Genomic DNA, 27,991 nt, shown 5'->3' with positions numbered 1-27,991 from the left:
CATATAGCGGAGCCTCGTGGAGTCATGCAAGTGAAACTATGCCTCACCGCAAAGACGTCTGGCGGGATCACGAGGCCGCAATTGCGAGTCGTGAAGGCATTTGCAGAATATAAGATCGAAAGCAGATCTCGATCTGCAATCAACAGGGCTGGGGTTGCGAAGCATTCAGGACGCGCAGAGGCGTACGAATGCCTCGCCACAGTAACAAGACGGAAACTTACGCGCAAACCACCCTTCCTCTTCTTCTCTTCGTGTTGGCGCGGGCAGCGGAGCCCCAGGATTTGTCTCTGATATTGGAAGCCTGACATAACCGCCCTCGCCAAAGGGATTCAGGTTTTGGAGCCTGCCCAGCAGGGACGGCGACGAAGTGTTCACGGGTTCAGGCTCTCGTCTGCTCCAGCCTAGCGAGTTCATCGAGTCGCGGAACGAGGTAGAAGCCATATCTAGGTCGAGGTAGTGATATAGGGTGGAGGGGAGTCAGGACAAGTGGGCCTGGACTGCCACTGCACAGCAGACAGGCGTAGGCTTGCAGAGAGCCGCAGTAGGCGAAAGCGAGGTGCAGCCGAAGAGGCGTGGTGCTCGCGTCGTGGGCTCTGGTACTCAGCTGTCAGGCTGGTCCTGGCACCAGTGGGTGGCTTGGGCACCGTGGGTGTGGGTACAGCAAGCTGTGTAGTAGGTACTAGACGGTGGGTGGTGCGAGAACGGAACGGAGGATTTCGTGCAGATGATCTGCCTGCAGTGGGGGGACGCGGCGGCCCAATGGCAGCAGTCAGACAGGCGTCTCAGAACGAGCGCTGGTGAAGGGCGTGTGACGAGGCAGGAAGGAGCAGGTCGCGGTGCGCGGAAGGTGCGATGGGAGCTGGGGGCAGGAGGGCGTGGCGGCAGCGATTGGCTGGCGGGGGCCGCTGTCTGGCGGGGTGCTGGGGTGCTGGATGCTGGTAGCCCGTGGAGGTGTCGGTGATGGAGGGCGGCGGCGCGGTGCTGGTAGACTACTACACCCAGGTGTGGTAGGCAGAGGTAGTGTAGTGTGGCAGGTCGCAATACCGCCGTGGAGCAGCTATGGCCGGCCTTGTCGGCACATCCCTGCGTCGTCTCCCTAAGCGCGATCGCCTCCCGCAGCAGCAACTGACATGGGCCAGATATGCACTAGATACTGACGTGAACCGAACAGGCCCAGGACGATTGCTGTGCACACCCACAGCGTAGACTAGGCCCAGGATGCCTCCGGACCTAAGCAGTGAATGACGTTTGGGCAGTGCGCAGACAGGACCTGCTCGCTGATAGTGAGTCACATTGCGCGCCCTCTCCCCAGCATGGGCATGGGCATCTGGGACGCTGAGACAGGCGCAACAAAGTGACCATCTGCGGCCACACCCTGTTTGGCAGGACCAGGGTGTGGATGCCTGCGGGTGCGTACTGTTAGTCGATCGGCCATGGAACGCGCAAGGCGAGTAATGCGGAAGTGTGTGAGTGTGGGAGTGTGGGAGTGTGGCAGAGAGCGACCGCGAGTGAGATGGAGCCGCAGGACATATATTATGCTGCCATGCCGCGACGCCTGGCCCAGTAAGACCTCTGCCCTCTCGCTCGCCGTCCGTCTGTTGCATCGTGCATGATATGTATGCTTTTCAAGTATCTCTGCGATAGCTCAATCTCAATCTCAATCTCAATATACCTCGGACGCCCACGGCCCGGCCTTCCCTCCAGCACCGCATCCTTCACTGCAGCACTGCAACACTGCAACACTGCAACACCGTCTGCACCCCAGCCATACGTCACCTCGTCCCGTCTCACAGCGTCCAGACTGCCGCCGTCGCCGCCGCACTCACCGCACCCCCAACGCTGCTGCACGGCATCCGTCGCCATCAGCATCATCGCTCCGTTTCGTACTCGGCTGCCGCGCCCCACCGAACTCGCCCAGCTACGAGTCCGTCCGACTAGAGGTTGCTAAAGTTACTTTGCTGCAACCGCGTCAAACAGCCCGCAGCCTGAAGCCTGATTCGCCGCCCGTTGCTCGCGCTTGGCATCCCGCTAGCGCCATTCGAGACGCATCCTCTCTGACCGCCTTCCGCGCTCCCATCCTCGCCCGTCGCCCTTTCCTCGCTTCACCTGCTCGTTGGCCTCGTGCGAGAGCCGCTGCACCGTGGTCGCAACTCTATCTGCTTGTGCGGTGAAGCTCAAAGCCCATTGTTCCCTGCTAAAACCCCGACAAACGCTCCCAAGCACGCCTGAACCGGGGCCCATCCCACCCTTGACCATCCCCCGCCATATACCGCCCGACCACATACTCTACATCCCACACCCAAGTATTTTACCCACCCGTCGCACAAGGCCCTCACCTCTGCCTTGCCCCTCCACGCCATTGCGCTGCCAAACCTCGCCAGCGCCGCATCCCGCATCCCGCATCCTCTACCGAGCGTCTCTCACCCACGCTCGTGTCGAGTGAAAGAGACAAACCTGTGCCACTGGACCCCCGACTCCAGCACCAGCACCACCCTCACCCTCACCCTCACCCTCGACAAGTTTGCTGCCCATTGAGAGCCGCAGACACCCGCAGCCCCAAATCCGACTTCACTCCCCGAAGCCGCTCTTTCCGCCGCCCATTGCATGTCCGGCTGCGACTGCACTTCCATCTCTACCAGGGTGAGTCAGCGTCCCGCGCGCGCCTTCCTTCTTCTCCACCACTTCAGCCTGGCCGCAAAGCATATCCCAAAGGGACGTTGCGGCACTGTGCGACGGTTTCGCTGCTTTGGTTGCCTGTACCACCGTCTCCACAAGCCGGGGTGCTGCACCGCTGCTGTCCACCGTCTCGCCTCGCAGGTTACCCAGCTGTGCGCCACTCGCATGCAACCAACCTCCAAACTGCTCAACACTTCGCTTCAGGGATAGCGTGCTGACACACTTCACTCCAGGCCCGATCCGAACTGCCAGCCACCGACGCCCTCCCGACTTCAACTCCAGAGTCGCCCGAAATAGGCCCTCTGCTCATCATCTCTCCCTTTCGCTGCTGTCAATAACCACCCCTTTCGATTACTGTCTCTGCGCTCTGTCCGTAGCAGGGATCAGCAGCACAGGCAGTGTGAGCATCTCCCCGAGGCCTTCCTTCACCACGCACCTAACACGCTTATGCAGACAAACACCAGCCTGCTCTCCGATCACAAGAGGATTGCTAGCCAGAATCATCTGCCACTAGCTTGCTCAAAAGTGTCCTTGTGCGCACCAGACAGCAATCGTCTGCCAGAGCCCTTATAGGGACACAGACCGTCTCGTGCAGCCATCATCCTGCAAGCCTGCAAGTGCATTCCTTAGTCACTTGCCGGGGTCGAAGACAGATCGTTTCAGATCCAAACTCCGGGGACAAGCACCGACCCTCGGCCTCCTCTATCCACATTCCTGGGTTCACTGCTACCTTCAGTGATGCCAACACCTAGTAAGTACGCCTCTTGTCACATCACCCCCACCGAGTGCCGTCATGGGCACACCCCTTCGCTGCATCCTCTCTCCTATAATGCGCCCTCTTTCCCTTCATCCTCTTCTCGCTCTCCTACCGTCATTCCCACCGTCATTCCAGCCGTCATTTCCAATATGTACTATGAGACCATACTGACTGTCCCCCAAGCGGACTCTCTCTTCACTCCTCCCTCTTCCTACTCTCCTCAGAAGACCATTACAAGGCTGGACCTTGGACTGGAGTCGCCCTCTGACGACGTGCTAGACGCTGATATTTTCAACATGACTGGTACAGGATCACCGCAACCATACATTAAAGAAGAAGTCGACGAGATCAACTTCAACTCCAACCGTTTCATCAGCCACAACGGATTCGACATGAGCCAAACATATACGGCCACCCACAGTTCAGCTCCGCTCATGACAACGTCGGAAGCATCAACCCTTCCGAGTTGAATATGAGCGGCAGCATGAGCATGAACAACCAGTTCGGCTCCACCAGCTACATCCAAGGTGCTGCCAACATCGCAGACGACGAGCTCGCTGATTCGCTGGGCAACTTTGAACAGCCTGGCTTCAACGGCGGCTTCAACCAGCAGGACATGTACCACAACACCAACGCCAACTCCAACATGAACCAGATGTACTCCAACACCCCCGACGATCTGCCCATTCACAGCCCATTCGTCCACCCTGGCAACTTCGACTTCAACCAGTACCAATCTGGCCCCTCAAGAATGGGCGGCTTTCCTGGAAGCATGCCCACTGGCTCCATGCGGCAACGCATCGTCATGAGCAGGACCGGCTCGGACAGCCGCACCCCGATGTCACCCAAGACCCCAGCCATGGGTAACCTCCATCTTGGCACCCCAGACTCTGGTAACTTTGGTACCCAGCCCATCATGACCAACATGCACCGCCACCAAAAGAGTGTTTCCGGCCAGTGGGGACGGCACTCCAGGCAGCGCTCACTCATGGGATCGACTCACCTACTCAGTCCCCCCATCAGACTGCGATGCACCATCAGCAAATTTCCGAGGTCATCCACTCCGGCAAACACGCTTCCTTGCCAGCCAAGGTCGACATTGGGCAGACACAGGATGCTAAGAAACGCCGTCGACGAGAGTCGCACAACCTTGTCGAACGCCGACGTCGGGACAATATCAATGAGCGCATTCACGACTTGTCTCGCCTCGTACCACAACATCGCCTCGAAGACGAGAAGATCCGCAAGCACATCAACAACAACGGACCTCTCTCGCCTACCATGTCTAGTGGAATGTCACCTCCGCAAGCAACCTCCCTATTGGCTGGGGGCAGTGGCCGACGCGCCGCTGGGTCCATCACACAGGGACTCCCGATCGAGGACAAAGACAAGGGTCCAAACAAAGGCGATATCCTCAACGGCGCCGTTAGCTGGACCCGTGACCTCATGTGGATGTTGTACAAGAAGATTCAGGAATGCGATGAGATGGCTGCTCGTCTTCAACAGGCGACTGGCGAGGAGTGGGTGTCTGAGATGACCGAGGATGAGAAGCGCATGAAGACAGAGATCATCGATGCGCTTGAGAAGAACGGCACCGGCACCTTCCGCTACTCCCGAGGCCCCGGATCTGGCCTGCGAGTACCGAAGCACACCAACCTTGCTGGCGAGCCTTTGAATGGCAATGGCATCTCACCACAAAGCCTGAGTCCTGGTATGCAGAGCACCGGTAGCGGATCCGGATCCAATCAGCAATACTGGTCGAACCAAAGCTTGAAGGAGGAAGACGAATACGGCATGGACATGGGTTGAGACCTCTCACCCTTTCCATTCTTCTTCAGCTGCGCACATCTCATAGTCGATTTCCTACTTATGATACCCCGCGATACCCCGCACCCGTACTTGCATCCTGCCGATGCATGCTTGCGCACACCGATGGGTGCGCCAGGCGAGTATGCCATACTGTCATTTTCCAGTCGGCTAAACGCGGCTGGTCAACGTTCGCTCCTCGCTCCATTCGACGCACACCACCTCTGCTGGCCATGGGCGGCAGCTTCAAGCATGCATCACAGCTCCATCTGTCTCATTGCGTAACCATCATCCTATCGCATCACTCACTCTGGCGTTTGCGGCGTCCCGTGCAACGCATAGGTCGGAGCCCTTTCGCGACTGCTACGCTCGGCTTGCATATCACAATACCTCGAATTTGCTGATGCCATTTACTTCTTTTTTCCTTCTCGCGCGCTATGTATGGTTTCTTTTACACGAGTTTGCACATCACCACTCTGGTTTTAATACTTTGTTTTCCATACCCGAAGACACTGGGTTTGTTTCGCACGAGGCGGCGTTGAGTAATGGCGTTATGGACAGCAACGCACTGTTGTTACGCAGGTGGGAGGAGATTTATTAGATATTTACGGGGCCATGGGTCGGCGAACCCTTTGCCTCTCTTTTCCTTGTTACGGGCTCTTCGGATTGATTTATGACACAACATCATGGTCTGTATGATTTGTGCATTTCGGCAACAGGGACACATGGGTCGGCGATTGTTTTTTTCATTTTCCACGTAGCTCTCGTAGTCTTGTTATCATCATTATCACTATTTTATTCATCACAATTTGACATTGCATTTACCCGGTGATGAGATGCCTTGATGCCTTGATGCCTTGATGCCTTGGATACCCCCCGCGCTTTGAGTATGTCACTGACAAGCCAGGACCAACAAGGCAGACGTAGACGTATATTACTCAGCCACCACAAGTCACCCACACGGGCAGAGAGTCCTCGTCCTCCAAAGCATAGACATCTTTCCTCTCGATACGATACAATGACTCACAACACCCTTCCTCCTCGTCCTTTTTCTCCCGGACACGGCACAGACACAACCTGTCCAAGACACCTCACCGCCTCGCCCTCACCCTCACCCTCGCCCTCAACCTCAACGCCGCAGCTGCCTTCCCTCCCGCCTCCCCGCTGCTAACGAGGCGTCAGCTAGTCCCACACACCCATCCAACCTGTAGGCCGCAGACTTTGAAACACCAGCGTCCCGATAGCAGGGAATGGGGCGCTTGCACGCCACTATACGGCCTGCACGGCTTGAGTTTGAGTTTTTTTTTCGTACGACACACAACACATCCACACGCACACACAAACACATACGGCGAAAGTCAAAGGAGGTGGAGGTGGGATGATGTCGGTGGATAGATAGGCTTAGATCGCACCATGTTCCAGGGTATGTGTGTGTGGTATGCTCGAGCAGTTTCCCCTCCGCGCCTCCACCTCCCACCGTCATCAACCCGAGTACCTGAACTCGTCGGACAAAAAGGTCACGCAACTGCATTCCGCTGCTTCTGTCCACCCCGGGTCTCGTGCTATGCGTCCTCGCTGTGCGAGTGCGAGCAAACCTCATGGACAGGTGGGTGTAGGCATGTCTCACGTCGTGCTTGCCATCCGGCAGTTCGTCCTGCTGGTCATGGGGAGTGGGGTCACGTCATGTATGCTGTGTCTGAACGTGTATAGTGGAGAAGGAGAAACCCAGGCATATGTGGTGTACAGTAGAGGTATAGCAACCACATGTATATGCGTATGTGAAGTATTATCGTTCACTGCAGCACGCGCGGTCTGGCCCGAGCCGAGCCATCTTCGGGCGCCTGCACAAGGCGCGCAATAGACCGGGTTCCCCTCTCCACAAATCGCCATTTCCTGTTCGTGTGTGGTTGGCAAGTTGCGTAATCCGCTCCGCCTCCTCGCACAGCGGCCGATATCGCACCAAAACGGTTCTGACATCCAAGGCGTTCGCGCTGTCGCACGAACCGCATCGTAACGACAATCTCACTAGGCCGCCATGTCGTAGCATCGGCATCTTTCCGGTCGGTTTTGTTGAGTTGAGTATCGCAACACCACAAAGGACCCTCGCGCGGCAGGCCTGCTCGGCGATAATTTGCGCCAGCCGTTGACGCGCACAACCCCAGACATTCATCAGTATGCCACCGACGTCACCCTCCTGGAAAGATCACATGGTACAAGTTTGTTTCAACTGTGGTGCTGCAGGGTCGTCTATTGCGCACTGACCCTGGGGTGTAGGACTTGGAGGGGTCATCGGCAGTGTAAGGTGATGCCGATTTGTGCGACGTTGCACTCACTTCGATCCTGGTGGATCGGCGCATTGATTGCTGGATCCGGGAGGCGCGGGATGATAAGATGTCTCAGTCCAGGAATCGCAGTATTCTGTTGAACCGGCAGTGCCTTGCAAGGGTGATCGCTGTGTTAGCCGTATACGAAGTGGCGACTATAGAGACGGTGGCTGTGATCGCATTGATGGTGGCAGTCGTATATTTGGGTACTGATATCGATAATGCTTTGTTCACTTGCTGAAGATGGGGCTGTGGCGCGACTGGAGGCTGCCGTGTGACATGGGCAGCCGCGGTACGCAGCTGCGGTGGCGTGACTGGGTAGAACAGCTTCAGTCGCCTACAGCATCTGGCAGCTGTCATTTTCTGTATGTCTTTCCATATTGAGCTTCTCGCATCCTTCTCCTCCCTTCGAAAGCCAGCCTCAACGATTCCGAACCCGCGTTCAGCCCTTGTTTCGTCTCACGACGCGCCAAAAGACTGCAGGGCGTCGCTAATGTAACCTGTCAAGTCCACAGGTACTGCCGACAAACTCCCGACTGTGATCTCACGGAGCTGTTCCGCGTCAAGAAATCCCATGGGCATGCTCGGAGCAGAGGAGTCAAACGCAGTGCCGGTGATGGTTCGGTTACTCGGATGCTGCCGAACCAGTGACCAGGAGACACGGTCCTTCATTCCTGGGCGCATAGACCCATCTAGGATCCGCGAGGCCTATCTTGAACTTGAGCCTGGGGCTGCGATGGTTGCGTTGAGGTTGCATTGCCAGCTGGGGTGTCGCTATCGTCACCGAATCCAAGGTTCTTGAACGAGTCAGGGGCCATGAGGTTTCTATTGGGAATCGTCAGCACAAGCCTCTCCAGACGCAATTGGGGCAGCGTTGGGCTCCACTCGGATGCTGCCGAAGCAGTGTGACAGAAGGAAGTGGGGATTGGGGTTGCTTCGAAGGCAGGTCTGCTGTTCTAGACAATGTTGGGCAGACAATGGACTGTGCTGACTGGAACTATGCCGATTCGACAGCTCAGACGTTTCACATCTGACAAGATGCGAGGGATGGAGGCTGCCGCGTCTCTCCCTTGCATGCTTCGTAGCTCCCGACTTGACTTTCCCAGCAACCTGGTTCGAAAGATTCTGACAGGTCGGTATCACAAGATCTTCTGCTCCCTTGCTTGACGAGAAGACGTCGTAGCCCGGGCCAATGGGGACGTGTGTGGGATGGGGCTGGAGGCATATGACGAAGAGGCTGGTGTGTACGTACCGATCCATGCGGCACGAGAGGTACGATTTGGACAGGTTACGACACTCGGGGTCGTTGGAGCCTCGGTGGGACTTGATACATCTCAGATAGGATAGCATGATATCTTTGCATTCTCCTACGATGTAACGTCAGACTTTTGTAGTGCTCGGCGCGGTTGTGATGGGCCATAAGGTAGAGCGAGGGGTCTCGGCGGGTTGAAGTAGGCGTACCATCGTGATCGAGGGGGAAGGAGCCGCGCTCAGGCCTGTTGTTGATACTGTTATTAGCAATCGCGTTCTGCTATTCTGTAATTGGAGAGGCTTGGCTGTGTACGCATCGAGAGCACTGCATACGACGTGTTGTGGAAGACGTGGGAAAAACCTACGGATTCGGCTTCTGGATCTTTTGTCCTAATCCAGCTCCACCGAATGTGCTCATCTTGGCAGAAGTGGCGTTTTGAGGAGTGGGTTGTGGTGTAGCGGTGCGCAGTGCTCGTCCGTAAGAGGCAATGAGGTTTACGGCGTCGAGGATGAGTTGTGGTGGAGTGAGCTTAAACGTTAGCGTCATCGTCTTGGCCCGTGCCGCCCGGCTTTCATCACCATCCCTGCCATTTCGCGATGACGCGCATTGTGCGTCGCATCTTGGGCTTCACTATCACGATTTGTGGATACGCGAAGTCTGTCACTAAGAAAGCATGTTGCATAGGAAAACCCTTTCAAGTGAATCAGGCTCTCGACCATGCAATTGACTACCAATGCCTAACAACAACTAGCCATCCGCGCTCCTTGATCGTATTGTACATTGCTGCAACTCTCTTCCTCTTCATATTTTCTCTGGGCGCAACATCCTCGATCGCGTGTCTGCCATCCAAATGCTTCAACAGTATTGGCCAAGCCTCTCGTAGCTCCTTCCCCGTGATCCCAAACATACCGCCATCCTGACCTTTCGGCGGACTAGGATTCGGAGTAGGAATAATGTTGCCGACATCTTCAAAACTCTGCCCAATCTTCTCGAGCCATCTTGCTTCAAGAGACGTTGCCTTCTGGGGGCTGTACACGATAGAAGGCTTAAAGTCTTTCGGAGATGGTGGGGGCGATGTTGCGGTGGGTGATGCCAACGAAACCGCGGATCCGCGGGACGGCGAGGTAGGGTGGAGATGCAGCGGACTAGGTCGGTGTGGCTTCACGTCTCGAACGCCTAATCGAGAGGGCGAATCCGGACGTTGCGAAGAGCTGAGTGCGATCGTGGTGCGTTGACTACTCGTACTCCCTGCGTCAGAAGAGGCTCGGGTGGGTGATCCGCGATAGCTCGGTGCAGCTGACGCCGTTATGCGTGGGCTGAGTATTGTGCTGTGATGCATATCTTCTTCGCCCAATCCGCCTGTACCCCTATCACGATGTGCCATCCTCAGAGGTGTTGAAGATCGGACGGTTCCCGCGGAAAGCAGACTGCTACGCTTGTCTGACAGGAGGGACTCGGCGACTGACTCGTTGTCACTCAACAGTTCTTTTCTTGCTTCCTCTGCTTTCTTGATGCGTTCTTCACGCTCCATCTCGGCTGCGACCTTTGCTTTGATCTCAGGCGTGACCCGCACCCAAGCAAATGTGCGTAGCTGCGTGACCCACCCGCCTCGCATGAGCCATGCCAAGATATCCATGTAGGCTTCGCGATGCTCCGTGGTGGGGATAAAGTTGCGAAATGGTCGAGGAGTGCCAGACAGCATGTTGAGCACTTTTGGTAGTGTTGGTAGAGTGGGAAAGCGCTGCGCATATGCAGTCACTGCGGACGGCAACAATGAGAAGTCCGCATTCGGCGACACGATGTAAGTGTCGCGCGGTGAAAGCGGGGCGATGAGTCGAGCACGGCGCCAGTATACCAAATGCGATGCTATGTATTCCATGTCATGCGCAGAGATATTGTGCCGCTTCGATATCTTCAGAAGTGATTTCGTGGGTATAATATTGCGGATGTAGAATGCAATGGCTGCTGCGTTGCCAGTCACCTCGCCGCCAAGATCCTTAATCAATGTTTCTGTGTCTTCAAGCAGCAACAGTGCAGCGTGCTGTGTCATCGGCGATTCGTCGTCTGCCAGTACAACGTTTGATGTAGTAAGCCATAGGCCAGGCATCTGCGGTTCAAGCGCAGTAGGGAGATATGGTGTTGAATCCGCTTGCGGTATCTGGAAGGAGGTGTTGAATGTGGCATCGAAGTGAATGTGCGCTATCTTGTCATGAGATATGGCGTCGAACATGATAGCAATCGACTTGGCTAGTGGGGAGGTGGAAATGATCTTGCGCCACGTCGATGTCAGTGACTCGTTGCTTTCTTTGGCACGCTGCTTAAGGTCAATGATGCGCTTCGACTCTTTCCAGACATACTGGAAGCGCGCTTCCTCGTACTTGAGCGCCTTCGCATATTTGCGCGTCACATTATCGTACATCTCCTTGACACGTTGCTGGTATTCCAGCGCAGGCGGGTTGAGCACGAACACGACATTGAACATGTTCATGTCAGGGTTGTTATCCTGGCTGGTGGAGTTGCTGCGGGCATCCGACCCAGCTTCAGACGGAGCCCCAGATGGCCCGCTGGAGATTGATCCATGGCCATAACCAGGCTCGAAGCCCTCGGGATAGACAAAAGGCTCCGGTTTCGACTTCACGGGGATCTCATCGACCGTGTCAGCTTCCTCGTCTTCCTCAGATATTGTCAGGTTCTTCACGAAATCAGCGTCGTCAAGCTTCTCCTTGTCGGACCGCTTCTTCTTCCGACGTTTGAGCTTCTTCCACAGACCATCCTCTCGTACAAACATAGGCGCGCCCACAAAGACTATGCTCTCGACACCGAGCTCGAAGCGTCGCTTGTTGAACTCTTTGCCTGGACTGAGCATCTTCTCAAGCGCATCGGTCTTGAAACCGAGTACTGTATCCCAGTCGTAGTCGCCTCCTCTCCGTCTGTTCCGACCATTTCTATCACCATCTTCATCGTCGGGATCATCCTCGTCTATCGTCTCCTGCTTGTTCCAGACCTCGGTGCCGAGCTTGCTCCGGTCGCGGTCGCGAAAGCTTGCGCCTGTCAGTGTCCGCCCCGAACCACGCCCACCACTGGTGCGACTCCCGATTTCAACGTCATTGTCATCGTCTGTCGCGGTGCTGCTGTCCCATTCGCTGTCGGAGCTGCCGGAGCCGATGCTGGCAGTTGACACGTCGTGACGATACCAAGCGGGGTCTTTTGCGCCGGCAAGGGCTGCGGCCGACGGCGACAGCGGCGGATAATGGAAGACAAGGCGCGGCCCAAGCGAGCGCGACTTGGTGACGAGAAGGATGGAGTGGAGGTTCGACGCGGGCGGTAGTGGAAGGGCCATTGGGTGGAGGAGCTGGCAAGCTGCACGTGTGGGGAAGACGCGCGCGTGCCGAAGGAAAGCGGGAGTTCTAACTTCAAGCAGACTGGAGGCACTGAACATCGACGCGTGCTTTCATCCAACACTACACACAGTGGATCGGTAATATCTATATTTGAATCATGTCAGAACAGCGTATAAAATCACATGGGTTTGTGTTCGAATGTTTGATTTCTCATGCCATTCACTCGCAACAAACCTGGGCGATGACATGAAAGGTATCCGCTAAACGTACGCTCTCAAGCTGCAAGATGAACTTGATATAGGAAATGCATCAAGGCTGGTATTCCCTTTCGGTCGGTGGAAACATCACTGGTTCACAATGCCTACCGAGGATGGAGATTGGGCTTGCGTCCCTCTGCACTATTGCATGGAAACGTGCACTCACAATGCTATCCAAGGTACAAGATTCCTTCTAGACGAATATAACCCATCTTTACCCTCATCTCCTCAACCTCATCATCACCGTGCTGCTAACTCAACTCACAACCTGCGAGCACAACAGGCCAGCTAACTCACCCCCGTGACAACAGCGCTCATATCCTTCGCCCCTCGCTCTTCGCCATCATTGCCACTAACAATGACTTCCGTCTCTAGCATGTGCATCATGTCCACCGCGCTGGACCTACCCTGCACAGCGACCCAATTCGCCCGCCTGTCCACATTCATCCTGCACACGCCCCGAAAAGCCCTCCATGCCCTCTTCGACCCCAAGTTCCCCAGCACCGTCGAATCTCTGAACCCTTCAGTCCCGAGCCCCGACCTTCTGACCCTACATACATGCGCCCGTCTCTTCTCCATGATGCGTGTGAACTCTCATATGTCCTCCTCCACTGTCCCCCTGACGCTCGCCCTGTTGCTCCGCTATCGTCTCATGCCTTCTCGTGCCACGCTGACGTGCGACGATGAGTATATCGTGGCTGCGTCGTTTCTGCTGGCGCATAAGTTTCAGGACGATACTGGTACGCCGTTCGACTTTGTTGCGAGGAGTCTGGGGCTGGGGGTGCCGACGTTGAAGGGGGCGGAGAAGGAGTTGTTGGAGGCACTGGAGTGGGGAGTTTGGGTTGGGGGAGACGCTTTAAGGGAGGTGGAGGGGGTGTTAGGTGAAGTGTTGAAGTTGTATGAGTAGGATGTTGACGAGTATGAGCAGCTTGTACGAATCACCAAAGTAGGAGGTAAGAAGAAACCGTAACTTAGAGTCGTTCTTACTTCTTCGAAATATCACCAGATTCAAGTCGAATTACATCTTAGATCCTGAAGAGAGCACTTAAGCTAGGTAAGTTCAATTTCATGCTTACTCCTCATTCAACTGTGTTGTTATCGTGAAAAGACGTCTATGGAGTAGGGCGGCGCTAACGAAGCGCCCCACTTCCGGTCAGCGCTCAGCTGCAACACACTTTCCTTCATTCGCGTAGGCGCGCTCATGGCATGCATCCTAAATCAAGGCTGACGCCTTGTTTCCCTCATCAAGATGATTCTTGGTCTTGGAATTGCGTCAGTACGATGATTAGCGACCCTAGCTGCATCTCGCTGCCTCTAGGTTGCGATGTGTCCATTTCGATCCCATGTGCCTAAGAAAGACAATTGCTCACAGTCTTTCAATTCTGAATTTCTACGTTGGGGCCTGTGGTAGCCAAATTCACTTTTGCTTCACCAATCACACTTCTTAACACATTTTCTAAGGATCCATCATCAAGATGCCCGAAATACTCCCTCCATACCAAATCGACACACCGGATTATGTGCCAGGGATGGCAATCATGATGGAACCCCTTTCTGCAAAGCATCGCCTCTGGATGGATGACTACGAGTACTACGACCAGCTTGGTCGTGATCCACTCCAGGAGCGCAAGATATGGGGCATAACTGATCCTAAGGAGCGCGTCGAGAAGCTCAAAGAGGTCCTTGAAAAGTATACAAAGCAGATGCACCGACGGTTGATCCTTGACAAGGCGGTGGGAAGGGGCGACGAGAACATGGTACGCTGCTTGGTAGAAACTGGCATGAAGGTGCATCCCGACATTGCCAAAGCTCTAGAGGAAGAAGCGAAGAAAGAGGAGGGTGGAGAAGAGGATAAAGGGATAAATGATCTTGATCTCCCTGACAAGGACGACTCTTCGGTGGCTCCAGTGCACAAAGCAGCTCTAACCGGCCATGTCAATATTCTCAAAATCTTCCTCGATAACGGCATTGATGTCGACCTACGAGATGAGTTTGGCAGGACTCCCCTCCTTGTGGCGGCATACGGCGACCAGCCCGAGGCGATGGAATTTCTGCTTCGTCATGGCGCAGATCCAACTGCTAGAATCGACGGCAACGATCTCGCAAAAGAGTACCTGAACGAATTCGCTTACGCGGATGCGCTAGAAGTTACAGCGCGTATAGGAAATGCCAAGATGGTAGAGTTGCTGCTGCAGAAGCCGGGCGTCAAAGTAACGCCACTCTCTATTACAGCTGCGGCCGGCAATAATAACGGCTACAAGATACTACGTCTATTGCTGGAGTATGCAGGCTGTCTTGCACCTGGTCAAGACGAGCTCATAGTCGCCGAATCGAACGCACATCTGAGGCAGGCCGCGATGACCGCCATCCCTATCGCCATTCCCATAAATGATCTTGAGTCTATCAAATTGCTCTTAGGATTCAAATACCCTGAGATCAAGAACGGGGACATCGGTGACTCTCGGGTGCCCGCAGATCTTCACAAACCTTTCACCTATGGCGCATACAGCGCCGTCGTGCTCAATCGTACCGACAAGTTCGAGTTCATCCATTCTTTGGGCATCAAGGAACACGATGCTATGTCGCTTGACGACGTACCAGAAGGTCAAACACTGCACATCCAGCACCTGTTCGACACAGCAGCAGAGCACGGATCAATAGACTGCGCTCGCATGCTCGTAGACAAGTACGGCGCCAACCCACATGTAATCCGCATCCCGCCGGCCGTATCACCCTTGTATACAGCGGTGCAGAAAGATAGAGCAGACATGGTGCGTTACCTCCTCGAAGAGCAGCATGTCGATATCCACATCGGAAACGGACGGTTCGTCGCAGGACCAACAGCGCTGTGGATCGCCATCGAGTTGAAATCATTCAAGAGCATCGAACTTTTGTTACAATACGGCGGACCTGTCAACCACATAGACGACGAAATCAAAAACATCGACGGTCCACTCGACGCAGTACTAACCACTCATCGCGACGCAACCATACGCTTCCGCGCCGAATCGAATGCGAAAGCTTTCATTGACGACGCTCGACATAAATACACGTACCCGAATTCGCACTATGTGCGCATCAAGCTTACTTCTGACGATAAGAGCTGGATTGAGAAGTTGCAATACCGGCGCAGAGATGAAGATTTGAGGAAGGAGGGAGATGAGAGGGAGCTCAATAAGATCGAGGGGATAGGGCCGCAGTGGGATCAGGTTCCAGAGTTCCCGACGAATCAGGAAAGGGTTGATGAGTTGCAGGAAGATGATGAACTGATTCCGCTATTTGAACCTGCTTTTGTGGCGGTTTGAGATCGTTGATTCGGTGCAATTTCATCACCATTCCCACCTTTATCTGCATGCAGCTGTAGTGCTTGACGTATCTGCTTATGACGGGTCGGCGCAATTGGCTAGTTCGTAAACGACAAGTAACCGCAGTAGAGATCGAGAGACTCTTGCTACAATCCAATGGAAAGGAGAAAATACCTGAAGAAAACGTCGCTGCCTATGAGAATTGGCCTGAATGAAGAAGGGTTGAACGTGTTGATACTACCGAACGCGAGTCTTAGGCTAGCAGAAGTGTATCTAAATTATCGGCGTGACGCCGCCTCATAAGCGCCGACAGACATTCCTCTCTACACAGAACCATTTATTCACGCCCAGTACGGCGGGTTAGATGCGGCGGCGCGGATGTCTAGAAACAGAGCACAACGGCTTGAGCAAAGGTTACTTAGGTGAATAGCTAGGGAAAAAGAGAAATCCCCAGAAGCTAGAAGACGTGTAAAGTGTAGCTGCACAGTATGAAAGGCAGGCTTTCACTTCTCGCTTGAGGGCAGAGCTCACTGCAGTCCTGACTACACTTCTTGCAATATTCTCGAAGTTACCTCCATTCTGCGTATCGTTTCAACGTCTTCTGAGCCTACAACGACCAACCGGAAATCATTCTGCGACCATGGTCTTTTCCAACTTCATCCTACACCAGCTCGCGCTGCTCGCCGTAATCGCGCCTACCACGCTCGGCAGCTCATGTACTTGGGCACGTTGTGAATGCATCGACAGCGGAGCCGACGCGATTGTCGATACGACCTACGTAGACTACACGAAGTGCAACGGCAACGTCGGAACAACCTCCAGCAGTCTCTCCTGCATCACTGGTGGCCGTCCAGATGGCTGTAGTTTGTGGCAGCTGCAGAACCACAGCGTCACTTCTGAAATCTGCAGTGTCGGCACCTCTGCTGCAACCTGGAAGTATTCAATTCGGACAAGTTCACGGTGCTGGGTAATACATTCAACAAGAACGACTACAGCCACAGGCGAGACAATTTGGCCGACTCGGTTACCTGCGCCTTTGCGTGCGCTTGAAAGGGATGGAGTGTTAATCCTCACCCAATAGACCCGTCCTCGCAAACTATCGAGGGGTGGGGACCATATCCAAAGGAGTGTTGAGATGTCCTCATAGGGCAAATGGCGGGGAGCCTGCGTCAGAGAGGGATTTGACACACAAATTTCGCCATTTGTTTTCTGTACCTAGGACATTCAGAATTGATCTCATGAACGGCAGTCCTACTGCTGCCGAACCATATCTTGGAAAAGATTAAAAAGATCCAAACATGGGGTCCAGCCATCTATCGACAGTGTAAATGCATGCATTCTTTACACAAGTCTTCTCTCCTTTCACAGCAGCGTTGTTCACGCTCGTGATATTTCCACCCTCGTCCCTACGAACCGTCGCAGGGAACTTAACAATGGACTTGTCCTGCCCAGGTGTTGATGTGTCAATGAAAGGGTACTTGAGGAGGTACGAAGTGAATGGATCGTTGCTTGGTTGAACGACCTTGTCGGTCAGTCCTATAGCCTCAAATACTCCATTGCTCGGGGCGAAGATGGAGAGAGTCTTGCCATCGGGGACAGTGGCGCCAAGGAAATAGAAGAAATCCGGAGAAGTCAGGTTTAGGAGAGACGTGAATGTCGACAGGTTGGGTGAAGAGGTCAGAATCGATGCAATGGTTCCTGAACCTTCAGACGTTTCATTCGGAGGTTGGGATGTAGATCCAATAGGCGTATTCACGTCCACATCAGTTCCGTAAATGAGCGCCAATAGATCGATCAATTTGTTGATCTTGAATATCGCTCCGTTTCCGACCACTGTCCTGGATGTAGAGGCTAGACTGGTTTGGTTGTTGATTGTGACCGTGTTGTTCGCATTGCTAAATGTGAGCGGGATGCCTTCTATAGCTTTGACAGACTTCCCCGGCGCGAGAACATCTTCTGTTGTGACTTCACCTTCCGCGATGTGAGCTCTCAGGATGGCTTCGAGTAGCACATATGATGCTGGTTCTGTCAAAGCTGCCAGGACTTCTGGCTTCATAGTCTTGAAAGCCTGAATGTGTTAGTCATACACCAGATTTGAGCGAACATGAACCTGCCACTTACAGAGTTGACAGGTGCAAAAGCAGTAAACTTCCGTCCATCAGTGAGGTTATTGAACCGTTCCTCAAATGACGGAGCAGGGATGCCGCTCGTGCCGCCGGTCGACTTGATGAGAGAGTAAAAGGTAGAAAGGTCTGGGTCATTCGATATGGCAGTCAGGAGAGGACTACTATCCGTGCCATCTCGTCCGAGCAGAGGACGTCTGCTGAGAGAAGATCCTGTGACAAGAGAGGATGTTGTGAGGGTAGCAATCAGAGCCAGTGGTACGTAGATGTGTTTGGTGACCTTCATAGTCTTCCGATATATAACCTCAAATTTAGTTTGCAAATCCTATGGCTATGCTGTGTTTGTTGCTGGCTTGGAGCTCCGGTATCTAGAGTGGATGATTCTAAGACAAATCGCAAATATGCCTTACTTTCCTCCTTTTTAGAAAAAAGTGCATTGCCTTCGAGAAGGATTGGGTTCTTCATCGATGTACACGCTAACACTTAGTGAAACTGCGGGCGCACCACCTAAATGGCGGTCAAATCGCGATTAGTCTAGGGTACCTTATGGCCGTCAAACTATCTGGACAGGGTTGGCACTAGATGCGCAGCTAGGACAGGGATCGGTTGGTAGTCTACATTGCGACCTGCTCGACTGCGGCACGTTGTATAAGCGGATGTCAGTGTGCAAGCCATGACGAGAAGCGTTTACGAAGAACGAGTTTAAAGTTCGAAACAGAGACAAGAGGGGCGTTGCGAGGCAGTAGTCGCCATCGGGAGAGTACGGTAACTGTGTCATGTGCGCAGAAGTCGGGAGAGTTTATTGTTCAGCGCGTCCAACGGGCCGCTCTATCGTGGTAGTCCTCTACGGGTTACTGCTTATGTAAGCAATAAGTAGCTAAGGGTGGATGGGTGGGCCTCGTAACCGTAGTAGTGATCATTTAAGAGCCGTACTACGGCCTTGTCGTCAGAAATTGCAGTACAGCCCCTCTGCCAGCTACCCCTGAAAACCGTGAAGGGGTGGTTGGAGAGGTTCCGGAAGCTCTTCCGGCTTCCTCTCGCCAATCAAATGTCTCCTACGATGAGAACACGTGACCTTGTCAGTACTACGGCTTACGGTTCATAGACATAGCCCTGACTGTCAGGAGAATATGTAGTATAGCCTGTTGTGGGCAATAGCGTAGCTAATCGAGGTCTATCTTAGCCGTACTACGGCCCATTGGACGCGCTGCCATTGTTTTTAGGTTGGCGAAGGTGGTCACTATTTGGACCCTCAAAACCTTTTCCCTCCATCAGTAAGCGGAGCCAACTGATAACTGTACACTATGTCTAGCACACTGGCTTTTGAGAGGCAAGATTGCTAGACTCGTGTTCAATGTCTAGTGGCTGTAAGTGGAAGAGTTATAGCGTTATCTGTGGTTTGAGTTCACCCTGGAATTTACCGAGGTAAGTTTTGAGGTAAAAAACCCATGTTCAGCAAATGTATTGAACGTAAAGCCTAACTCATAAGAACTTGTTTCAATCACGGCTCCACGCCAGTTTTGGTGTCCTTTGACATGACGCTCCTTGACGTTTACACATTGTTCGCCTTTCTTGCTGACGAATAAGCACGGCCAAAAGATGGCGCAAAAGTCATCGAGCGCGCTGTCGCACTGTTCGATGTAATGCATCTCAAACATCTGCTCCGCGGAACCTGTGTGAAAATAATATGAGTAATATAGATTGGTGAACTATACTGAGACGCATGATCGTCGAAAGTTGTAGAAACACACTAACCTTTGAAGTCTTGACGAACACAATCGAGCAATGTGCAAGATGCCACTATGTGACTTTATTCTTTGAAGATTCCCTTCTGATCATTGAATTGGCGTTTCAAAGCGACAGCTAGCTTCCTGAACTGAGTGTATTGAGGCGCATCAAACAACGCGCAAGTATACGAATCCTGCTTCCTAGCTGAGATGAAGTGTCGCCCTGAGATGTGCCCCGCGTGTCCGACGAACTCTGCTAGGTCGTTGTAAATCATACTTTATATGTTTGAAAGTTTGTCATCAAAGCTATGATTTGCGTGCCTGCATAGTTCAAAGGCGTTGTTAACAGAGGTTTACCGACAGTCACGACCTCTAAAGAGCAGTATAACTATCGTCTCACGCACGTAACAATTAGCAGTAGGTAATATGCTAAACAGCTGCACTTCCAGCCTCTGTAAGCGTTTGAAACATCGCTGATTAGTCTATATTAGGATGTTGGATAGTTGGGTCGAATAAGGAATGATTGACCTTGGAGGCGTTGATGGTTGTATTAAGGTGGATAGAGGAGTCATTTGCACTGTGTTTCTTAGGGGGGAGCGAAGCCTGAATGAACATTGTTCTGGCACAAGCGTAGTAGATGAAGGTCTGGAGCAGCAATAGCAAGCTAGGAACAACTACCACAGCCTCATCCCTTTTACGCCCCCCAATTGCGCCATGGACGCCCTTTCTTAGATAACCGACTGCTCTAAAATAGATTATGTTTGCTGCAAGCGGAAAAGGACAGTAGGAATCAATCATGTAATTAACAATCTGTTTACATTGCGGTACGTCATCTTTAGAGGTGCTTTGCCTGCTCTTGTAGTTATCAGGTATCGCACGCCGATTAGCTCTTATTCCTAATCTTGCTTATGGGTAAGCTGCACTGCGACCCGCCTAGTTTTCGTGGTCACTGTTGCTTGATTGTAAAACAACCGTTTGCAACCGCTAACTGTTGATAAATGCCAAAACTATTTAGGAAAAGCCTACCCGCGTTGAGATTGCTTGGAATCTTATACTAGTATCAACCAGATCCCGTCCTACACGGCTAGGCAATGATCTGCTGAGCCTGGAACCTTTTCCCCTGAATATGCTGTTGCCCCTGACTTCCGTTTCTGTGCCATGACGACACCGATGTCCGCAAACGGACTTATGAGGTCAAAGATAGTTCAGAATCCGACGATAAAAAGCCTCGATGATGGCATACCTTGCGTTGCTGGTTAAAACACAGCGAAACCAGTATCAAATAAAGAGCGTTATTTCTTTGGTATTTGATAGAATTTGTAGGTAAATCGTCAATTGTGTTTTGCTGATTAACGTAGCATTAATATAGTAAGCAGAGCTTTTACAAGTGTTAATATCTACCTTGTCGTGTGATACAAAAGACGAAAGCTAATAACATAATTCGAAGCAGATCAGCAGTGTTATGGACGATATAGATAACCTCACTGCCTTCCTCGAAAAGATCAGTATTGACTCCGATATTGAAACTGAGTACATGGCTGCTTTTGGAAGAATTTTACGCTTCGTCAAAAAATATCGGATAGATACAATTACAGAGCACGAACTTGAAGTTACTGAAGCACTTGCAAGGCCGTTCACTCAGGGAGGACTGCTCATCCTCTTACTGGAACCGGGTTGCTGGCACCCTTGGACACAAGGTATCCATAACGTCATCCAAAATTGTAGGAGTTTGCGAGTCATGGATGACGGGTTAAAGTTCGTTTCGGAAGAGGTTTTGAGCTTAACCAACGATGTATCCTTGCTTGATCTACGACCATTCCTCGTCAAGGGTGACTACACTCATTTGGAATCTAAGGTATGGGAGCGTCTTTATGATCTCGTGTACGAAGCTATCAAAGCTAAGAAACCCGATGTCCTTCTGTGCATGGGAAATGTATGTGAAAGGGCCTTGCATAGAAACAAAAACGTGTCAGTTGCTGATAAGAACCAGGAGGTAATAGCCGCTTTTAACCCTCGAAATTGTTCGTTGAACGCATATTCCTTGCGCGATACCCAGATTATTCAAGCCCACCACCCTGGACATTTTGTGAATTACCACCCAAGCAATCCTCAGAAGCGGCAAGACTTGCTTAATTCAATCTACAAAGCATACGACGCATTGATAAGCAAGCATTCCAGGATTCAACAGAAGATTGGTATTGTTCATAGTGCCGCCTCCTGCAAATTGACAAGCTCAAATCTGAACGCGATGCCAGCACCTTTCACTAACATGGAATGGTCGCAGAATTGTCTTGATATACTCATGACGTTATCTTTCCAGCCGAATCATCGCCTACCCAGTATAAGTATAGAACCAGGACCTTTTTACTGTCTAGAAGCCTCGCATTCGAGATGGTTCGAACGATGTACACAGGCAGAGCTTGGATCAATCGACCAAGCTAGAGCGCTTATTTTTCCTGTTTTTCTGGAGCTGAACAGATGCTTTCGAAAGACATCTTGGTTCGATTCTACCTACAAAATTGACTGGAGAGTGCTGTCTCGAATACTGAAGGAGTTTACGCCAGAGTTGGAACAAGCTTGTTACTTATCGGCGAGCGGAAATGAGACTGGGCATATCACTGGATCTGGCGAAAGGCCAAAAGTCGATGGGGACTCGGTCGATGTGAGAATCAGCAGGACAGTCTTGCGTGCAAGGCATCTATGGGAAAGCAGGCCGCATCACCCGAAGCGAACTGCAGAATATGTTGGTCCCTTTATTGAAAACTTGTAACAGTAAAAGTCATATATTGATAAAGCGGATGGCCAGCAGCAAATCCTGAACGGTGCGGAGCGGTGCGTCATGGGGCTCTTGGCGCAGCATTGTTCCACGACACGCACGATGTCATATCGCCCATGACCTCGACGCGAATCCCGTGTCGCTCCATACCTCCATACCTAGCGCCGGTGGATCGTTCCTGATAGCGATCGCTACCCGGCAAAAGGCCCGCTTCGCGAAGCATCACGCATCACACGCACAGACACGGTAGCGCCTAGCTCCCGCGGGACCCTAAATACTGCAGAGCGACGACGCAGTGGCCTTAATCGCTGTTATCACTTTCGAACGTCTCTCATGGGCAAACAGTGAAGAGCCATGCTTTTTCCGGGCTATGATCCTTCTGGTGGTACTGGTGCCGTTGCGAGTCCGCCACGAACGAAAGCGCATCAGGTTGACAGTGTACCCAGTCTCACTACATCGAAAGGCGATGCATGCCTCCTCAACACCCGCCCGCCGTTATTGTCGCACCCAAACGACTCTGAGGATAGCCAATTTAACACTCAGGTCGCCATGTCGCTACCCTGCATAGACTCACTCGAACATTTCAAGTACCTTTTGCTTGCTTACGTTCATACGGTCCTGCAGTTTCTAGATTGTCCAGCTTAGTGCAATGCGGCATCTTCTAGAGAAGTCTACGCAGCTGATAGAAGGGCTTAGAGAGTCGTTAGACAGTCTGTAGTGGAGGGCATGTGAAAGCTTACTATTAACAAAGCTGTTCAATTGAATTAGCAATAACCTAAGACTCGCAATTCATCGCCCGTCATTGATACGTTCATAATGTTAGGGCTTTGGAGTATAACCCAGTCAGATTAAAGGCCGTTTACATGAGCAACATGGCATACCATAGAAAGAAGCCAGCGAAGTGGGATTAGAAGTGCGCAGTTGGTCAGGCGTTATGCAGTACCCAATTGAGTTTGTGGCACCCAGCCAGATCATGGCGCCCCATCCCCAGTTACCCGTATATGCGGATGGTTTGTCATGTCAATGAAACCCAAGCTAGTGTCAGCGGATGTGGTGGAGCACCGAGAACATGAGGATGCTTTGGCACGACGACCATCACGGATGGTCAGCAGGAAAGAAGGGTGGGCGACAATGTCGGAGCAAGGAGAAGAGTTTCCGAGCACGGATGGAACAGGGATACACGTGTGTATTGCCAGCGATTGATCAGCAGCCGCCAATTTTTGCAGCATTTCCAGGTGCACCCACCCTGCAAAGCTTTAGTAGAGGCACAGAGCCCGTTCCCGTCGATAGCGAGGTTGTATGGGCGAGCAAATGGACAAGGCGTGGGGGGAAATCGAGAAGCGTGCGCAGGACACCATCTAGGGCGGCGAGAGGGGCGAAGTAAACCCGTATAAAGCGCATGCAGTGATTGCCGTATTTGATGGGCATGGAGAGGCCCGATATGTTAGCATGTATCGAAGAGCCCGTTGCCGACCCTCTGCGGTACCTCAAGCTATCAATCATACGATATTCCAGACACTTTGAACTTTTTAGATTCTCTGCAGATTTTCTAACCCTGGATAATCTGCATATTCACTTTTCATGAATCTAACATCCAATTGAAGCGGATTTCACGACTATCCTTTGCCTGACCGCACACGCCACACCTTATTAGCAATGCTCGTTCATCCTCCTCGCTCTTGTCGTCCTTGAAAGACTCCAAATAACCCTGACGGAGTAGATGCAACCCTCAGCCTTTCATATTCGCCTCAATCAAAGAATTGTCTGAGGTACTCTTCGTGCTTGCTGAGGACCTTTTTGCGGGTAGAAAGTAAATCTGCTATTGTATGATGTTTGACTGAGGATAATTCCGACGTGTAATTGACAGAGAGGACATACTGATTCAGAGACTCCTGAACTATAGTCGAAAGTTCCTGTTGTTGTTTTTTAAAGATACTCCCAGGCCGGCGAAGGAGCTCGGGTAGATTGCTACTTGCACGAGTTTGCCACTCACAAATCCCCATCACAAGAGCTCTGGCTGCATCTCGATCGATACGGGCTTCCAGACCAGCAAAGCCTTTTAAATCGGCCAGATTTTCGAACAAGATGCTCGTGGTGCCCAACGGTGCTGTCAATCGAAACCGGTCCACATGCTTCGCGGTGTATTTCGGGAGTTCCAAGCATGGGTCGAATACATTGAGCTGAGGTCCAGTGATGTCGAAGATCCACTGTTTGAAAGGTAGTTGCTTTGTGACCTGGAAGAGATAGTGGGAGTTGTGGCCCCCTTTGCTTGAGCCGTGGCCCTCGACCTCCAAGATAGCACTCCTTTCTGGCGGCTTCATCTGAACGCAAACTTCATCCACTATTACATCGTTGTCTGTGATGACAGGATTGTGTCAGCAAGGTGATACCTGTTGGGATCGTGAATTACCTTTGAGTACCATCTCTATGATAGTCTTGAAATGTCCCACAAAGTTGCAACAACGCGACGCGCATAGTATCATCTTCCTGTCGTTCTCGCTCGGGATCAGAAGGTCCGGGAAAGGAACGAACATGCTGCGCTTGGTTGTGGAGGTCTTCATATGGATAGTAAGGTGACGTCCAGAGTCTTCGATTTTCGTGAACTGATTTCTGAATGTTGTCCTGCAAAATATCAAGTACAACCTCTGCAGCAATGCCCCTGCTCGATGCATAATCTTGTCTAGATTCGTTGTCTTGCACATGTTTCTGTGCTCGATCCAATGCGCCTTCTGGCATCTATCATTGCAGTATACGTGCAGTCTGCACTGGCTGCATCTCATAATGGCCGGGCCACCACAGCTGGAGCAATTTTTGTTTCGAGGCTCCGAATATATGGATCTGGAGAGCGTCGAATGAAGCTGTACAAGGTTCTCCTCACCCGCATTTAGGTTTCTCTGTTCGTACTCAACAGCTTCTTGCACCTCCTTGGAATAGTCTGATTCGTCCACAAACTTACACATGGCCTTCTTGATGGTTTGGATGAGGCCAACTTGTGCTACGGCGAAGTTCTTGTCGTGCAGCAACACAAAGATTCTCTTGTCGAGTTCGGTTTCCTCCCACGATTTGAGAGCGAGGTTTACATGGCCCATTGCGGCAAAGGGAATGCCGAAATCAACGCTTGGTGCGCCCTGCACAGAAGATAATGTCTTGAGCAGTACCCAGCTCGTATTGAGTTCATTGATCTCCTCAACGGTTTCGAGGTGTTTGTTGGAATACTCTTCCCATAGCCAAAGGTTTTGGGTAAAGCCAAACTGTGCACCAGTGATGTCGATGGCCCACGTCTTCTTGCTCTCCATTGATGTCAATCGGAGGACAAAGTGAGGGTTGTCAGGGTAAGCGGATTGCTGAACACCATTTGCGTATATGACAGTGGTATTCCGCGGTATGTTCTTCAACCTTACTTGAACCTCCTCCACCCTGACTGCCAGATCTACCTTTTGTAAGCTTGGCATTTCTTTTACAACAGCAGGCATCTTACCGTCGGTGAGATACTGGATAAGGTCCAAGAGATATGCTAAAGGCTCTCTGCCCACAAGAAAGCATAAGATAGCTTCCGCTATGCCTTTTTTCTCAATTACATGACTTGGAAGATCCGCAAACGATCCCTTTCTCTTGCCGCTCTCCATGTTGCCTTGGTGTAACACCAGTTCGTGATCTCGCTCCTCCACCTTCACAATTGACTTCTCAAAGAGAGGCTCGCGGAAAGCGAAGTATGCTTTCTGAATCGTATTTGCCGTTCGGACGATTGCTCTCTCTAGCTCAAGCTCCTCGCAAATATCCGAGTGGATGGGCATATTGCCTGTTTGGCATCCCTTTCCGTAACAAAGACGTGTTCCACAATCAGGGCACATGAATAGTGCCGGATTACTGCAGGTTCCGCAACTCTCCCATCGATCTTGCATGTTAGATGTGGGTTCCGATTTTAGGGGGGTTACGTTTTAGAAAGAGAAAGACGTAGGGGTTTTCATTTACGGGGTATCTGTGTGCGTGCGGAGCAAAACATTATCCGATCCGTTTTCTAGGCAGTGTATCGTTACACGACAGAATGACCGCATGGGAAAGTCCGATCAACACAGACCATGAACCTCTTTCTTACCAACCCATGGCTCGGCGCCAGGGATCGCTGCCTCCTACCTATCACGGCTCCAGCTTACTCTATAAATCCCCTCGCATATATCTGGCCTGCTCATCTGCAATTGACGATCCCAAATCACCCTCGTGCCAGGTTTTGTTCTCGTCTTCCTCCTCTGTCTTGAACAACTGGTTCCGCCGAAGGGCCTTGATCCATGTATATCAGAACCGAACATCACCGTTTGTCTCCCAGCACCACCATATACTCGAAATGTACTGCAGGATCTCTATACTCTCTATGACAGTGTTTACAATTGGTCAAGCTGGCTGAATGGTATTCAAGATACGGTGCTAGGACACCTTGATTCGACGTCCCTCTATGGTCCAACTCGTTAATGGATGTAGCCATTATCGCTGCCGTACATCGTATACTGTTCGAGTGGCGCTTGCGTACTGCGAGCAAAGCGGCACCGTGCCCGTGCGCAGCGCGCACGCCGAACACCACCTGCTTGATCTCAGAAATGAGGCTATACAATGCCACATAATAGTTTAATGTTAGTAGGGAATAGGCATATTGCGTTGTAGCAATTATACATCGCCCTTGACAGGATTCGGTAACATGTACCAAGTGTGCAGAAGTCGGGAGAGTGTTGTTTTTAGAACGGGGAAGGTGATCGTTGTTGGAGCTCCAAAATTCTTCTTACATGCTTCAGTAAGCAGAGCCAGCTGAAAAAGACCAACTACTTCTAGCAAGCTTAGCAGACTTGTCTGCAACATCTTTGGTCGTAGGTGAAGATATACAGCCTTGGGACCTACCTATGGTAGATAGGTATTTGCTTTTGCGCAAGGCTAGTATACGCAAGGAGGGCAATCTTACCATAGCCTTCGTCGAACGCGCCAATTGTAGTGTTGAAATCTGATTGAGTTCAGTGGTGATTAAGGAGTGCGTTCGAGTAATGACGTGGATCTTTGGGACTACCTAGGTACTCAGTCTCTTTCATTCCTTGGCGAAATTTCGGAGTCAGCAAAATGGCAATGAAACATTAAGAAAGCACAGAATAGGTATATTTCATAGTTCGATAATGGATTGCTCAATCTCGCTATCGCTTATGTGATTCGTTAGTTACTAGCATTTTCCCATGAGGCTTGCCGCTTTTGAGAGTTCCCGGGCTACCCTTGCCACTTCTTATGAATTTCAAACTATGCTTGCGCGGAACAATTCTCCACAACTTGGTCGTCTGAAAGTTCTATAGTACCTGCATGGTCTTCGTCAGTGATCATATGTTGCGCTATGTGTACATGTCTCGAGCGCGAAACAGAGTGACTGTTAATCTTCATGCTCAGACGTAGTGCAGACAAGTATGCAAAGTGATGGCGAGCGTTGATGTCATAATCTTGGGAGAAATCCCAAAAGCCGCTAAGGGGAGCTTCGAATTTGCCGCAATAGGCAGCCTACTTTCAGCTATAGGTAAGTCAATAGACGTAGCTGCCTCTTCTTCAGTCACTAGTTTGACAACCGACTCTAGACGAAACAATTCTTTGCCTACTATCTCATGAATGAATTAATCGCTTCACG

General features: G+C 51.8%; 10 protein-coding genes across 10 annotated transcripts; 5 read left to right on the top strand and 5 right to left on the bottom strand.

The window, feature by feature from the left end:
• Positions 1-139: 139 nt before the first annotated feature.
• On the bottom strand, positions 140-635 carry SNOG_15059 (hypothetical protein; the record flags this gene model as incomplete). The annotated part of the gene is made up of 2 exons (XM_001805170.1): positions 222-635; positions 140-192 (listed from the first exon to the last, which is right to left on the bottom strand). Exons 1-2 carry the CDS (start codon positions 439-441, stop codon positions 140-142), a joined length of 273 nt encoding a protein of 90 aa, XP_001805222.1. The 5' UTR covers positions 442-635.
• Positions 636-1,543: 908 nt separating this feature from the next.
• SNOG_15058 (hypothetical protein) lies at positions 1,544-2,535 on the top strand (the record flags this gene model as incomplete). The annotated part of the gene is made up of 3 exons (XM_001805169.1): positions 1,544-1,563; positions 1,631-2,162; positions 2,305-2,535. 3 exons carry the CDS (start codon positions 1,544-1,546, stop codon positions 2,533-2,535), a joined length of 783 nt encoding a protein of 260 aa, XP_001805221.1.
• Positions 2,536-3,582: 1,047 nt separating this feature from the next.
• On the top strand, positions 3,583-6,047 carry SNOG_15057 (hypothetical protein; the record flags this gene model as incomplete). The annotated part of the gene is made up of 3 exons (XM_001805168.1): positions 3,583-3,875; positions 3,917-4,379; positions 4,445-6,047. The coding sequence occupies 3 exons, from the start codon at positions 3,583-3,585 to the stop codon at positions 5,240-5,242; spliced, it is 1,554 nt and encodes a 517-aa protein (XP_001805220.1). The 3' UTR covers positions 5,243-6,047.
• A 2,208-nt stretch (positions 6,048-8,255) lies between these two features.
• Positions 8,256-9,361, bottom strand: SNOG_15056 (hypothetical protein; the record flags this gene model as incomplete). Its single annotated transcript, XM_001805167.1, has 4 exons — positions 8,256-8,519; positions 8,662-8,896; positions 8,943-9,059; positions 9,180-9,361. The coding sequence occupies 4 exons, from the start codon at positions 9,359-9,361 to the stop codon at positions 8,256-8,258; spliced, it is 798 nt and encodes a 265-aa protein (XP_001805219.1).
• Positions 9,362-9,507: 146 nt separating this feature from the next.
• SNOG_15055 (hypothetical protein) lies at positions 9,508-12,155 on the bottom strand (the record flags this gene model as incomplete). The annotated part of the gene is made up of 1 exon (XM_001805166.1): positions 9,508-12,155. One exon carries the CDS (start codon positions 12,153-12,155, stop codon positions 9,543-9,545), a length of 2,613 nt encoding a protein of 870 aa, XP_001805218.1. The 3' UTR covers positions 9,508-9,542.
• A 616-nt stretch (positions 12,156-12,771) lies between these two features.
• On the top strand, positions 12,772-13,320 carry SNOG_15054 (hypothetical protein; the record flags this gene model as incomplete). Its single annotated transcript, XM_001805165.1, has 1 exon — positions 12,772-13,320. One exon carries the CDS (start codon positions 12,772-12,774, stop codon positions 13,318-13,320), a length of 549 nt encoding a protein of 182 aa, XP_001805217.1.
• A 568-nt stretch (positions 13,321-13,888) lies between these two features.
• On the top strand, positions 13,889-15,718 carry SNOG_15053 (hypothetical protein; the record flags this gene model as incomplete). The annotated part of the gene is made up of 1 exon (XM_001805164.1): positions 13,889-15,718. One exon carries the CDS (start codon positions 13,889-13,891, stop codon positions 15,716-15,718), a length of 1,830 nt encoding a protein of 609 aa, XP_001805216.1.
• A 640-nt stretch (positions 15,719-16,358) lies between these two features.
• SNOG_15052 (hypothetical protein) lies at positions 16,359-16,768 on the top strand (the record flags this gene model as incomplete). Its single annotated transcript, XM_001805163.1, has 2 exons — positions 16,359-16,581; positions 16,656-16,768. 2 exons carry the CDS (start codon positions 16,359-16,361, stop codon positions 16,766-16,768), a joined length of 336 nt encoding a protein of 111 aa, XP_001805215.1.
• A 232-nt stretch (positions 16,769-17,000) lies between these two features.
• SNOG_15051 (hypothetical protein) lies at positions 17,001-18,127 on the bottom strand (the record flags this gene model as incomplete). The annotated part of the gene is made up of 2 exons (XM_001805162.1): positions 17,001-17,786; positions 17,840-18,127. The coding sequence occupies 2 exons, from the start codon at positions 18,125-18,127 to the stop codon at positions 17,001-17,003; spliced, it is 1,074 nt and encodes a 357-aa protein (XP_001805214.1).
• Positions 18,128-25,083: 6,956 nt separating this feature from the next.
• SNOG_15050 (hypothetical protein) lies at positions 25,084-26,138 on the bottom strand (the record flags this gene model as incomplete). The annotated part of the gene is made up of 2 exons (XM_001805161.1): positions 25,084-25,202; positions 25,223-26,138. The coding sequence occupies 2 exons, from the start codon at positions 26,136-26,138 to the stop codon at positions 25,084-25,086; spliced, it is 1,035 nt and encodes a 344-aa protein (XP_001805213.1).
• Between the last annotated feature and the right edge of the window lie 1,853 nt (positions 26,139-27,991).

Source organism: Parastagonospora nodorum (genome assembly GCF_000146915.1).
Source record: "Parastagonospora nodorum SN15 chromosome Unknown scaffold_35, whole genome shotgun sequence".
Lineage (NCBI taxonomy): Eukaryota > Fungi > Ascomycota > Dothideomycetes > Pleosporales > Phaeosphaeriaceae > Parastagonospora > Parastagonospora nodorum.
Note: the sequence above shows the minus strand (reverse complement) of the source record. Positions and strands in the feature narration are given on the sequence as shown.